Genomic DNA, 15032 nt, shown 5'->3' on the forward strand with positions numbered 1-15032 from the left:
TTTTTTTTTATTTAAAAATAATTTCAAAAGTGAAGTATTTTAAAAATTTACATTAGGATTTATAAATACTTTTTGGTGCAAAATTTAAAAGTCGATTCTGAACTTTGTGATGCTGTTCCTTTTATTAAATGATCATACATATTGAAAGCCTAAGCAATAGCAGAATTAAGATAGGAAAAAACACAGTTCTTGAGACCAGTACCTGAAAGTTGTGGCAATGTAGAACACTTTAAAATGTTGTGTGAGGAAAGAAATATAGATGGTGTTAAGAAGTAGCAGCAGCAGCAGATCTTTAATCAAAACTACGTTGTTAATGCACAAAGGAATTTCTGTCCAAAGTTGTAATTCAGTTTAGAGCCAGCAGCATTTTATTGAATGCCTCAGACACCATGATTTGCAAACCTTATAACCCTAAGAGGTAATGAAAAGTTGGGTAGGTCGTATTCATCTATGCCTTTTTATATATCAGCTTATATCAAGTGAAAGAAACATGTTTATAAAACTCATTTTATAACTCAGGAAAATTTACATATGTAATTTTTTTTAAATTAAACAACCCAGAATAAGATAAAGCATTTAACAGACACCGCGAGTGTACTGAGTCACAGGTATAATTGAGAATTGCTTGTAATATGTCTTCAAGGATTGGAACAACAGCCTTATCCATTTCTGTGGAAAAGTGTGATGTCTCTTGTAAGGAAATTTACTAGTTTAGCAAGAGGATAGCAGTCCCATCAACAAACTACTTCTAAAATTGAATTTGAAAGATAAAGGTCCTGATGCCTTCCCAGGTTTATGTAGTGTTCTCTAGCTAGCTAGCTTAACTTCTACAACAAAATATGTCTCATTATGGATAAGTGGAGCGCTGATTGCACTAAGATGACGTATAGACTTCACTGCATTTTAGTGACTCCCCTTTGTCTGCTTAGGATCAGTTTTCTAGATGTAATGTGTAAGTTTAGCCGTGTGTACTTGCTTAGTTATGGTGGCTTGTTCATTCCCATCAGTTGGGATGCAAACTGGTTTGCTGTGACCGTTTGAAGATAAGTGTCTGTATCTGTTTTGTTTGATACACAAACTCTGTGATTTCCTGATTTAACACTTGGGCATAATATTCTCTTTTATTTAAAAAGAGGCAAAAGCAGCAGATTAACCTGATTAAAAACTGATTTTAAAGACTTACCTCCTTCTGATTAGTTCTATACCCTTTAGTGACATATGGGAGCATTTTTGCTTTGGCGTCTTCAGGATCTTACTTTTGTAGAAGTCACTGGGAGTTTTTCTGTTATCCTGCTACTACTGAAGTTAAAGTCCTTAAGTAAGGTGAAATAATTAGGGGTGAAGGAAAGTGCTCAATTGACCGAGGAGTATTACAGGAAAGAAGTCATGAGTTTGTAACGGATATCATAAATCATTTATCAGGACAGTGGAAAGATAATGTATCCATTTTATAAAGTTGGTAGAAAGATTGGTGCGTAACATAATCAGCTGTGTTACAGGAGAAAAATTTAGTCTGTTAACCATGTCAACCAAAGATGCATATATGTGGCCTTTTGAATTTGATTCAGTATGTGTTATTGAAATTACCTTTTACCACTGATTCAAAGGAGGATTGATTTCTGGTGAAGTCTGCAAAGAAAGTTCCACTGTGGATAATGTAAATGAAATAAGAAGGTGTTATAGGGATATAAAATCCCATTTAATTGGTTAACTGGTTAAACATAATGTTTACTTAGTTAACCGATTAAAGGAGGGATGAGTGGAGGGGGTCACTATAGCTAACCCCCCTCCTCCCAGCCCTGGATGCGGCTGGGCTGGATCACCCACCCCACCCACTGCAGGGGCTGCTTTTGCCAGCTGGAGTGACCCTATCTTTAGCAAGCCTTGTGGGGTTGGAGCAGTCCCCTACCTGCAGTGGGCGGGCAGCTGCTCCAGCACCCACCGGTTTACTGTTTTACCATTCACATCCCTAGTACAGTACCCTTCTGTTACGTGTATGCACATCAACAACCCTGATATTCTTAGATGGAGGGTAGAATTTTCGAAAAGGAAAGGTTCTGGCTTCGTGTCGCTGTTCTTCAATTTAGGCTGCTGCTGCTTTGTCATGCTGATGGTTAGGCACTTATATAGCACATGCCATTTTTTATTTTTCTATGAGAACATGAATGCTTTTATTACTAAAGAATAAGATATTTATTCTGCATCTACCTTTATCTCTAAAACAAATACTTTATCTTTATCTCTCAGCACAAATACATAGGAAGAGCAATGTAGTAAACGTTACACATAAATCGAAGCCAACGGCAACATAGATTTTTTTTTAAAATGCATCTACTTTGTTGCATCATTAATTTCCCCTAATTCCAAACAACAAAGCCTCTTCTCAACACACCAGCCTCCTCGTAAACACAAAAAGAGCAGCCAGATGCTAAGACCTCAAAGGGGATCAGAAAACCAAGTCCATGAATAAATCATTCTTATATTCAATCAACACTAGGGATGTAAAAAACTGGTTAAAATGTAACTGTGTAACAGTTAAAAATCCTAGAAGCTACACAGTTACATGCACTGCAGGCTCTGCCATATAAAGCTTATACTACAGAGCCGATAGCACTGCTGGCTCTCCAGGAGTGGGGCTGGCAGCCAGGTGCCAGTGTGTGCCGGGAGCCAGGTTATAGCATGGTATAAGCCAGCTGCTGGCCCTGATCCTGGGGAGCCAGCTGCGCAGTGGGCTCTGCAGTGTAAGCTTTCTACTGCAGAGCCTGCATCGCGGGGCAGCTGCCCAATCCCCAGGAGCAGGGCCAGCTGCTGATGTGTAAACATAACAGAAACTGATAAGACGATCGATAAGCGGATGCTTATCAGTTAACTGTTTAAACAGTTACACTCTTACATCTCTAGTCAACACATGTTCTACTTCTGTTTTAATAAATATTATTTGCTTGGTCTGTGTAGTATTGACTTTATAGGATTCTATACTGTAAATTTAGCCAAGCTCATGTGAGTAAGAGCTGCATGATTAGGACGTACATCTTTTATAGGCAGTATGAGAATATATATTGAATTAAAGCTAGGCCCTTAGAAAGGGCGTTCACTGCTTTTCTTCTTTCTCTCTCCTTTTGAAAGGAATTATTCCTCCTCACCATGAATCTCATGCTCTAGTGATGAAGTACCGAAAGGAACAATATTGGGATGTGTATCATGCCCTCCAAGTAATTCGGTTTATCAAGGATTCTACCCCACAGGTCGAAGTTTTCCTCCGCATGCATCAACTGGAGTCAGGAAGGTTGCCTCGAAATCTGGCATTTCCTTTGGTCAGTCATTGTTTTCTTTGGCTTTCAGCAGAACTCCTTCTGACAAAAGAAGCATTACACTGAAACTATTACTAGCATGAAAAAGCTGCACAGAGATTAAATGAATCTAGAGCAGGATGCTAATATCAAATACTATGTTTTGCTCAAACTGTACATTTATTCTTTTTCCTCGTTCTTGCGTAAACTTTTATTTCTTAAAAGCTTTTCTATGGTTTTTTCCCCTGGGCTTTGTAGACTTTTGTATTCTAGCTTCCACTTTCATTTCTTTTTATGTAAAATACCTTAAAGCAAATGACAATTTTGTTTTTTAATCAGAGTTTCTTGAATGTCTTGGGGTAGGGTCACTAAAAGCAGTGATTTTTAAGGCAGCTTTCATTATGTTACTAAATTATTCCAATTTACTAACCTGGCATTTTTGATAACCTGAGCTGATTTCGGATTTTATTCAGGTATTTAGGACTGCTACAGAATGTTTTGATAATTGATGATGGGAATCCAAGGCAAGCAGTTTCAGTTCATTTCCATTACTTCTATTCTCTTTCTGTGTCTGAAAGCAGAGAGCATAATATAATCTTGGTGACTGGAAAATCTAATATTTAGCGAAAGGAGGAGAGCCTGCATTTCATGTACATAATGAGTTGTACTTTGGGGATAAGGGGTCTTGTCCCATGGGAGATAGTTTACTTATATCCAGGTAATTAAAAATGTACAGAAATAGCCTTTTATCAAAAACAAAACCATTCTCTAGATATCAATATATGTTCTAAACAAAAAATACGTCTATAAAAAGCAAGCATTGTGGTGTGCAAGGGAGGAGATGGTCCCACTTATTTGGTAGATCACACGCCTTTGATACTGACTCATGTCACCTGGTACTGAGAACTTTTTATTTTTTATTACGTGACTGAACCACTCTAAATTTCTGTCCCTTTGATTTAAAAATATAAACCCATTTTTATTTATGTATTCATTCAATTTTTACAGAAATAGTTGTGTAGTTATTGCTAAATGCTTTAATGATGTCAGTACAATTTCTCTTTTCACATACTTGTTTCTCCCGATTCATATATCAAAATTACAGGGTCAGGAAGTAACAGTAACTCAGCCCAACAATTCTGTGGATCCCAATTTTCTTCTTTGTTTTCTAGGAACCAGAAGATGAAGTGTTTCTTGCCATAGCTAAAGCCATGGAGGAAGTGGTGGAAGATAGCATTGACTGCTACTGGCTGGTCAGTAGTTTTGTGAATCAGTTAAACAACAAATACAAAGATTTCTTACCACAGCTGGTAAGTACTGTTTTTGAAAAAGAGACACTGGGTGGAGTGTGTGTGGGGGAGCTGTGACTTGGTATCCACTGATCATCTTTGGTGCTGTGTCTGGGACAGGGGTAGGGAATCTCTGGCCTGTGGGCTTGATCTGTCCCCCCTGCTTAATTTCATCTGGCCTGCAGCAAGTCTCTGCCATGGGTCTGGAACCCAGAGCTTCAGTGTCCCGCGGTGGGGCTGGAGCTGCGAGCACCAGTTGATGGCGATCCAAGAAGGTCTGCGTACTTTCCTCACCTGTATGTGCCATAGCTGCAGTTCCCTTTGGCTGGGAACTGCAGGCAATGGGAGCTGTGAGGCGGCATCTGCAGGTGAGGGAAGAGTGCGGAGTCCCTTCTCTCCCCAGGGGCTGCAGGGACATGCTAGCCACTTCTCTAGAGCTTACCTTCAGGATTTGGATGTTACAATTTGTTTATTCAAGTAAATGTGTGGTTACACGCAGGTGGTGGGAGGGAGTCGGCTCCCTGGGAGCAGGTGCTCATGGGAAGTCTGCTTAAAAGATGGCTTCTCATGTGTACCAACTCCTGCCTGCGCCCTCTCCTCCCATGCTGCTGCCTGTGATACAGAGGCAGCAGCGCGGCGGGGAGGGGGGGGACTGTGTGTAACAGTGCACAGTAACTGATGAGCCCTGGCTCATTGGTTAATCATGTAAATGATTACACTTTCACATCCCTAGTAAGCACCCCACATCTCCTTCTGCACCCTGTCCCAGCCCCTGAGGCCCTCCCACACCTTAACTCCCTCCAAGAACTTACACGACTACCCCCGACCAAGCCCTGAGCCCACTCCAGGACCCTCACCCCCACTCCAGTCTCCTGCCCTGAGCCCTCTCCCACACTGCAAACCCCTTTGACCCAGCCCAGAGACCCTCCCTCTGCACCCCAACCCCTCTAGCCCCACTCCACAGCCGCACCTCCAGTTGGAGCCCTCACCCTCCTTCCATACCCCAACTCTTTGTCCCAGCCTGGATACCCCTCCTGCACCCTGAACCCCTCATTTTTGGCCCCAGCCCGATTACAGGGTTGCTAGCTTTCTAGACTGAACAGAGTAGATGCTATTGCCTGAGGTCATGTCTTCAAACTTAACTGGAATTCCTACAACTGCAGTTGTAAAAATTATTTTGATTTTAACCAAAATCTATCACAGGCTTAAATACATTTACAATTTTGTACAGCTGGTCACCGAGTTACGAATGCATTGACTTACAACCGTTCGTAGTTATGACCAACTCCCATTAAGCACATTACAGCCGGTCCCTGAGTTACAAATGCGATCCGCGCTTACGAATAGCGCAGCTGCATTTAAATGAATGGGGTCCAAATTACAAACAGATCGAGTTACGGCCAAGTGTTTGGTACATAATTTGTTCGTAAGTTGGGGACCGGCTGTACTTTGCATCAGAGCGCTTATAGAACTGTCTGTTACAATTGTTCTGTTTCTACTACTGTACTGCACATCACATATTCCTCATTAGTTAATAGGCAACAGTAGCTGCTGCTGCTTTTGAACTGAGAACAGGGTGTTTTGTTTCAGGAAAACAATACATTTTGTATCAAATTGCAATACAATGTCAGTCTAGTAGGTTGAGTTCTTTTGTTTGTGGACATTTAAAAGTTTCTGTACAATAATTTATACAAAACAGGTATTAAGTTCCTTCAGAATTTCTTTGTTAAATGCAACTTGAAGAAATTTTGTTTAGGTATACTGGCATTTATAAGAAATCTGTTGCTTTTTCTAGACCTTTCTAATTTGTCAGATAACATTATAATAAGAAACCTCTTCTTAAACAATGTCCACTCATGTAAATAGATGCCTGGGAGTCAGATCCTGCACAGTTGAAGTCAGTGAGTGGAAGCTCAAGCCTTTAATGTAGATACATATTGCTGTTATAAAATAGTTGTTTGTAAATCCACTGTCTGTACTGTAGTTAATATCAAAGGTGAAAGTAAGTCAGTGTGCGTTGGTGCACTGCACCTGTAAGAGACTGGTTGGGCTGGGGGCAGAGTTCTGGATGCTGCCAGCACTCTGGGCAGCACGGTCCCCACTATCTCGGTCAGCCCCAAGCTCTTTTCTCTCACACACCCCAGTTCACTGCCATGAGGCCCCCCAATCCCTGCCCCGAGCTTCCCCACGACCACCTATCCTCAATCATTCACACGCCCTCCCACCCTCCACAGCCCTGCCCTGAGCCACTGGCACTCCATCCCACATTTACATTTTTTACAGGTACTGTTCTATCGTAACCCACCCCCAGCCCTCTGCCTTGACCCTTCCCCCCTCAGAGGGGATTGCAATACCACAGTACCTGCAAGAAATGTTAAGTTTATTTTTACCCCTGGTTAATATACTCAACTACACCAATTACTATAATTATTAAAGTGTCCCCATTAGCAAGAGTGGGGCTATAGATCCTTCAGTCACAGATTTTTTTCCAATAGTTTATGTATTTGATCAAAAATAGGGATTTTGGAAAGTAGCCAAAGGAAAATATTTTTGTCCTTTGAGAAATGAAAAAAAATAGCCACTTGTCGAGCTGTGTCAGCAAATAGTGAAACTTCTGTGTTTTTGTATAAAAACAGTGGAAATATAAATGCATAATGATTTTTAAAATTCACTCATTTTTAAACCCCACCATTATATACTTATTCTGCTGGTCTTTCTAAAATCTTTCTGACAAGCTTTTTAGAAACAGCAAACAATGCTTTTAATACTGATGTGCTTTGAGGTGTGATTTCTCTTGTTTTGCTGCATTGTGTATGGATTTTGTGATGTGCTCAAATGGGGCTAGATTTGAAATGCACTAAGCTGAATTTTACCTGCAATGGTAGCAGCAATTGAATGCTGGCCCCAAAGGGTGAAAGTTCAGTGCAGGTATAATCCTTTGCACCTCCTGAAATTCTGGCTCTTTGCTACACAAAGGAATGAATGGTACAGTATTTAGAAGTCCCGAAGCAGGTGATTTTTAGGAGGAGGGAAGAGAAGTTTGTTTAGCAAAAATCCTATCAGCCAAATTTCAGATTTCACTAATCTTTACTGTAGGCGAATGTGACCTTGCAGTACACTATTTAATGTTAATATTTTAACACTTGCTTTATATATGTGTTTAATTTTGAGAGACATGTCTTAAAATGAGAATCAACTCTGAGTTCTATTTGAGATGAGGTGTGTAAAACTCTTCCTTCACTGTTCTTTCTACAGCCAAAAGTTCTTGAACAGTATTTGAACATGGAAGATAACAGACTTCTGATGCATCTGAAGGCATGCTCTGCAATGAGCAAACTTCCTTACGACCTTTGGTTTAAGAAGTGTTTTGCAGGCTGCTTACCTGAATCCAGTTTACAGAGGCGAGTGTTCTCTTCTGTTTGTTTAGGAATTTCAGTTTTATATAGCTGCAAGTACAATATAACTCCCCTTATTTCATCATCCAGAATATTAACTAATTTTGAGGAAAACTGATTTTCAAGTAGTACTGATTTAGAAATCATAATCAAAGTGGATGTCTCCTTTATTATAGCTATAAGAGCTTTTTAAAAGTGTGGATTTTTTTGGTATTTAAAAAAGATGAGGTTAACAATTGAGAATTTTGGTTGCGTGTGCTAACACCATTTCCAGCCTCTTAATATTTAAAACACCAAATCCCTAATTTGTGATTTACAGATAAAGGCACTAGAATTTTCAGATGTTTAGTTGCATTTGCTGCTCTAAATGAAAGTTTACTCTTCATTATCATTGAATTATAAAATGTAATGGGAGGGGGTTTTTTTTAAAAAAAAATATAGCACTTGACATATTAAATGCCAAAATAAAGCATAGTATAGGCTAATCTATGCTACACAGGCTTTGCTAATACAATTGTTAATATAGTTATACCAACAGAGTCCCTAGTGGAGATGCCAGCTTGAAGGATTGGAGTCTGTTTATCACTGTAGTAGCAAAGTGTTTTAAAAATATGTACAGGAAGTCCCTGGGTTACGTACAAGATAGGGACTGTAGGTTTGTTCTTAAGTTGAATTTGTATGTAAGTCGGAACTGGTACATATTGTAGGGGAAACTCTAGCCAAACATTTCTCCAGAGCTCAGTTTTATTTTCCCACACCTCACTTCCCTCAGTCCTGCAGACCAGGGAGACGTGGAGCGGCTTTTCTCGCCGCGGAGGACGCGGGCGGCGGGACCGCGGTGCGTCTCGGCGGTCTGCTGGGGGGGGGGTGGGGGCGCAGCTAGTGCCGGGTTGCCTCACCCCGTTTGTAAGTAGGGATCCGATGTAAGTCGGATCCATGTAACCCGGGGACTGCCTGTACTTTAAAATGCGTTAGTCACTCATGGTAGCTGGCATTCTTGCTCTGTCAATATCTGAGAAACAAAAGGAATCAAAAAATGGAAGCCAAAACTATTATTTTAATACAATTATTTCCTCTTCATTTCCTTCTGAGAATTAATTCAAGTGCTTGCTCATTTTATTTCCATGTTAACGGTGTGCTCACCCATGAGCATGGCTGCTAGAGATTTTCCCTCATGTGCTATCTGTAGGCTCGGTCTGGCGTCCCCTAGAGCCCTACACCCATGCACTGGTATATGGGATGCTGTTGGCTCCTCATTCTCTCATTTCCTCCTTACCATCTGTGGTGGTTGCAGAAGTGCTTTTTGGAACTGCAAATTCCCTAGGGGGTTTCTTGGACTGGTTTAGACTTTTCTCTTGTAAATAGTTAAAATAGTTGAAAAGCCTTCCAGGGCATGCTGTTGTCCCTGGGCTTCATGCTGTGTGCTGCCTGTCACAAACTTATGCCCACGAGCAGCCTATATATGAGCTGCCTTAAGTGCCTGAGGGGCGGAAGCTACCCTCCACCCAGCTTCAGAGTCGACCCGCACTGAGTAGGCACTGAGCATGTGGCCCCCAGAGGACCCAGCAGGAAATCCTCTAGTGAATTGCCTCGAACTTGGGGTTAAAGGAGGAGGAGCTTGAGGAGCCGACTAATAACCTCTTCCACATTCTGGCTGCAGTGACTCCTTCCAACGTGACCCTACCAGTGCATGACTGAGTTCTGAAGCTCATCAAAGTACTGTGGCAAACTCTATCTACGGTGCTTCCAACAATTAAAAAGGCAGAGAAGTACTATTATGTCCCTGTGCAGGGCTTTGAGTACATGTACCCGGACCCATACCCACGGTCACTGGTGGTCCCAGCTGCAACTGAGCAGGACAGACAAGCAGCATAGTGCAACCCTTAAAAATAAAGACACCAAGAAACTAAATCTTTTTGGTAGAAAGGTGTATTATACTGTCAAGTTACAGCTATGTATCACCAACCAGCAAGCTTTGCCAGGGTGATACGATTACAGTGCATGAGATTTGATGGCCAAATACAAGGCATTCCTGCCCCAAGAGCTAAGGCAAGAGTTCTCTGTCCTCATGGAAGAGGGCAAGGCAGTGGCCAGGGCCTGTCTTGACGTGGCATTGGGTGTAGCTGGTGGCATTGGTGGTTTCCATATGGCATAGCTCTTGGGGATGTCTCACAAGATGCAGCAGTCCATGCAGCACCTTCTTTGAGGGCTATGTTTTGTTTTTGGAGCAGACAAACACCAGGCTGCATGACATGGGGACTCCAGGGCCACTCAATGTTTCTTTGGGCAATATACACTGCTGGTCTTGAGAAGGCACTTCTGGCTGACACCTAGGTTTTTGGGTCTACCTCGGCAGGGACTCTAGAAGAGAAACAACATAGGCTTCAAATGCTGTGAGTCCACCCCGTTATCCTCGACCCACACCCCCATCAGGTATTCTATTCACTCTAATAGGCCATGACAGGCATATCAAGGGTATACCCAAGGATAGCTTATCAGGGTTACCCTAGGATCCACCTCCCACTTTTATTTCTGAACTTTGTCCCCTTTTCTTGCAGCATGGGCCTGTGTTAACTCGAACTGTTGGGTGCTCAATGCCATAACAACTGGTTACATCCCTCAGTTGTCTTCCACCCTCTTTTGGAACTCTTCTCACAAACAGCTTCTTGTCTAGGCGGTTGAATCCCTTCTGTGGAGAGGAGCCATGGAGGAAGTTCCTCAAGAGATGAGAGGGAAGGGGTTCTCCTGGTATTTCCTACTCCTGAAGGCCAAGGGGTCTTTTACACCTCCACCGCCTCAACAAATATCTCAAGTTGAAGTTGTGCATGGTCTCCCTGGCTCCTCTCATTCCCTCCCTGGATCCAGGAGAAGGGTATACTGTCCTGAACTTGAAGGGCACCTATTTCCATAGTTCTATTTTTTGCAGACAGAAGAGATTCCTCTGATTTGAGGTCGGCCAGCCTCGTTGTCAGTTTACTGCTCTGACCCTTGGCTTATCATGTGCTCGGAGGGTCTACACAAAGTGCATGACAGTGGGACAGCTTTCCTACCTGTACCATGACAACTGGTTTATCAGAAGCAGGTCTCAAGCCCAGGTCCTGCATAGTCTCACCTTAGTATGGGCCACCTGTGAGGAGCTGGACCTACCTATAAATGAACAGAAATAAAACGCTGACCCTAGTCCATCAAATAGCATTCATAGGTCCAGTGCTAGGTTCTGACCTAGAGTCAGTCTAGCAGAGACCTGATTCAGAGGTCATTGCAAGCATCAGAGCTCATTTGTTCATGATTGCTTGGGTTTGCCTCACGCTGTTAGGTGTGCAGCATGTATTTATGTAGTCTGGCATGCATGGCTGTCCCTCAGACCCCTGCAGATATAGTTGGAGTTGGTCTACGCCCTTGTCAGACACCATTTGGACTTAAGTGGTCACAGTTCTGTTGAATGTACTTGAATTAATGGACAGGCTTGTGATGAGTGTTGGCAGGGGTTCCCTTTGTGGCCCTGCTCCCATCACATTGGTCTCTAATGCCTTGGATCTGGGACAGGAAGCTCACCTTGGCAACCTTGTAGGCAGGGCCGTTGGTCTCAGAAGGGTTGCTTCTGCCATATAAATGTCAGGGAGCTCAGGGTGGTATGCTTGGCTTACCAGGTGTTCCTACAGTTCCTAGAGGGCAGAAGGATGCAGACATTGATGGACAGTACTGCCACAATGTTCTAAATCAATAAGCAAGGGGGAGCTCAGCTGTCTGTGCTGAGTCAAGGGGTTCTCCAGCTATGGGACTTCTGGGTGCAGTTTGCCATTCATCTTGAGATGTCTCACCTCTTAGGAGCCTGAAATTCACTGGCTGATCTCTTCAGCAGGTTGTTTGGTCACTCGATCCAGAGGTGATCACTCTGATCTTCCGGAGTTGGCAGAACAGGAAATGTCAGCAGTTTTGCTTAGTACATGGGCTCAATAGAGGTCCTCTGTTGCGCACTTTTCTGCTCTCATGGATAGGATCACAATATATACTTTCCCGATGATTCTCCTAGTGCATAAGATGCTCCTGAAGGGCAAGAGGGATGAAGTAAAAACCATTCTGTTGGCTCTGATGTGGTTTCCTCAGCACTGGTTTGGTACATTTTTGGCACTTTCCTTAATAATCCTGTTAGAGCCCCTTCACTGACTGAACTTGCTCTTACAAGTCTGCTTCACCCAAGACTAAAATCCCTGCATCTGACATTGTGGCTTTTGTGGACTGAATGTGGAGGAATGAACCTGCTAAATGCAAATCCGATACCTTGTATTGGGTAGCAAGGGCAACCCACCTAGCCGAGTGGACATGCTTAATTTGTTGGGCCTTGGGCCAAAGTCTTCCCCCCCTCTCTCCTTGCTTCAGTCCACATTAGACTTACCTGCTTCACCTCAGCCGCCAAGGGCTGGCCATTTTATCAGTCAAGGTGCATCTGGCAGCTGTCTCTGCCTTCCATCCTCCAATCCAGTGCAGATCAGTCTTCTCCTACAAAATGATAATCAGGTTCCTGAAGAGGTTGGAGAGACTCTTATCTCCAGATTTGCAGCCCAGTCCCCCTGTAGAACTTAAATCTGGGACTCTTGGCTCCCGGGTCCCCCCTATCTGAGCTGCCTGCTCCTCTTCACGGAAGGTCGCTTTCCTGGTAGTGATGACTTCTGCTTGGCGGGTCTCCAGGTTCCAGCTGCCGGCCTGGTCGTCTTACCAAATATAGCGTCTGTTCTCTTATAATCAGGCCATCTTTTTATCTGTCTTTTTCCCCAATACCTTGCAAGAATAATGAGGAGCATTGGTTGTACTTGACCGTAGCCTTGTACATCGAGAGAACCAAACCCTTCTGTAACTGATGCAGTTTTTTGTCATATTGGTGGACAAGATGAAGGGCTTGCTGATTTCTCTCAGAGGATCACCTCATGGATAACTGCCTACATCAAGTTTTGCTATGCATAAGCAAGGATGACACTAGAACGCAGGCTTCTTCATTCGTGTTCCTCATGCAGATACCAATCTGAGATATGTGCAGAGCCATTAGCTTTTCTTTGGACCAGTGTCCCATGACATCATCGCCTAATAGACCTGGGGCAGTGCCAGCTTTGGCAGAGTGGTGTTGCAAGCAGCACATCTGTAGAGTCTGAGCCCACCTCCAGGGATACTGCTTTTGAGTCAAAAAACATGGAATCGATATGACTAAGTGCTCAAAAAAAGGTGGGGGGTTACTTATCTTTCATAACTGTTCTTCTGGTGGCGTTCCTCATGTCCATTCAGTGATTCATCTTCCTTGCCTGCTGTCTGAGTTGACGGCAAGAATGAACTGAGAGGTCACGAGACTTGTAGCATCCCACATACTGTCACATAGGCTGCAGGGGGCACTAGAGACAGTCCTCTGTGTACCACTGAAGGAAAACTCTTCAGTAGCTATGCTTGTAGGTATTTATGCTGTATAGCAGATTATAATAAGTGCATACTTATACAATTTTTATATTAATGAATTAAATATTGCCAATTTTTGAAAAAAAAATTCAGGGCAGTTACTGAAAGTCCTGGTAATGAACTAAGGTAAGGCAGAATAAGAACTTACTTTCAGCAAAGGACTGTACTCGATAAGGAACCTAAGAAGTTTCCCTGAGAATCCTCTAGCATTTTATTCTTTTTTACATAGACTTGTAATGTGTGCTTTGTTTACAGAAAAATGTAGATGTGCAATAGTTCTTTGCGTTCTTTGAAAGTACACTGCACAGTAAATAACACTTGATGTGCATAGGATTTTACACTAAGGTTTTTTTCTTATTTCATTTTGTATTTTTTCCTTATAATTGTCAGTATATTTCTGTGCGATGAGGGAATGATAGAAAAGCCCTCATGAATCTAATTTAACACTTAAACATGTCTAATGATATTAGTCTCTCACACACAAATCCCACGAATCCACTGTAATGAGCAGTGTTTGCTTTCAGTGACAGTGAGTATGAATTCTAGTACAATTTAAATTTCTGCATTTTCCAGTCAGTGTAATAATAACTTAACCTTCAAGTTTTCTGAAGACTTAACAAAGAAAGTATGTCTAGTCCTAGGATAAAAATACTTGAACTAATAAAAAGATGTAATGTGTAAAAACTGTTAGGTTAGAAAATACCTAATTACAAAAAAGGTGGCCTTTCTACATTAGCCTTTTGTCTATAATTTACTGCTGTTAATGATGCAGCTCTGGTTGTGGTAGCACTATCATAGACAAGACACTGACAGCTGCTGGTATTTTTTTCGCCATCATGTCATACATTCCCATTATTGCTTTAAATTAATAGAGCTTCGTGGGCAGTAGCAATAGCTGGAAATTAAGGAGAGAGGGCAAGAGAAGACATAGCTGGTTAGTACTAACAGTATCACCCAGTCTGCAGTACAGACTTGTGGTGGTACATAACTACTACACCCCTAAGCAATGTACTTATTCTGTTTTCAATCTCCTACTCCCCGTGTAACCCGCCTCTTTGGGAAGTGGATTAACTATGCTGATGCTGAACTCATTCCTGTTGATGGAGTGTTTTCACTTAAGTGTTACATTGGTGCTGAACTGATGCAGCATTTTAGGTGTAGATCTGCTCTTCTTTCCTTAATAAAATTTTTTGAGTGGTGTGAACTGAGGATTAGTTAACTAATAGCAGTTGTTTCGACATGAACATTTAAATGAAACTACTGAAATGCTTGTTAGGAATAGTTTGAGTGTCATTGGAAATGTGTCAGATTTTTAAAATCCTACACTATTACATTTCTGTAATGAGTTCAGTCACTATACTAATTCAATCTGGAAGCAGAGCCATAACAGAAGGTTGGATGTGTCACAGCAGCTTAGTTTTAATATATGTTGGAAAGATGCTTGCTTGATCTCTGTAAGATTGTAATTCTTTGTGTGGTCACAACAAGTTATACTTTGTAGTGTCTGGGGTGCTATGAATTAGCTTGTGCCTTTTCCTTCTCGACATGTGGTGTAGGAAGTAGGCCTGAGGGTTTTATGGCTTTTTAGAAATCCATGTGGTATGTAGCTTTTAGGA

At 42.2% G+C, this 15032-nt stretch overlaps 1 protein-coding gene across 6 annotated transcripts in view; it reads left to right on the top strand.

Annotated features, from left to right (window-relative positions):
* Window positions 1-15032, top strand: part of TBC1D7 (TBC1 domain family member 7) — a 29702-nt gene that overhangs the window by 12181 nt on the left and 2489 nt on the right. For all 6 annotated transcript variants that reach the window (XM_075921237.1, XM_075921235.1, XM_075921239.1 and 3 more), the window contains 3 exons: window positions 3127-3314; window positions 4463-4600; window positions 7835-7980. In XM_075921237.1, the coding sequence (XP_075777352.1) occupies window positions 3127-3314; window positions 4463-4600; window positions 7835-7980 (472 nt within the window). The remainder of the gene's footprint in view (window positions 1-3126; window positions 3315-4462; window positions 4601-7834; window positions 7981-15032) is intronic.

Source organism: Pelodiscus sinensis, chromosome 2 (genome assembly GCF_049634645.1).
Source record: "Pelodiscus sinensis isolate JC-2024 chromosome 2, ASM4963464v1, whole genome shotgun sequence".
NCBI lineage: Eukaryota > Metazoa > Chordata > Testudines > Trionychidae > Pelodiscus > Pelodiscus sinensis.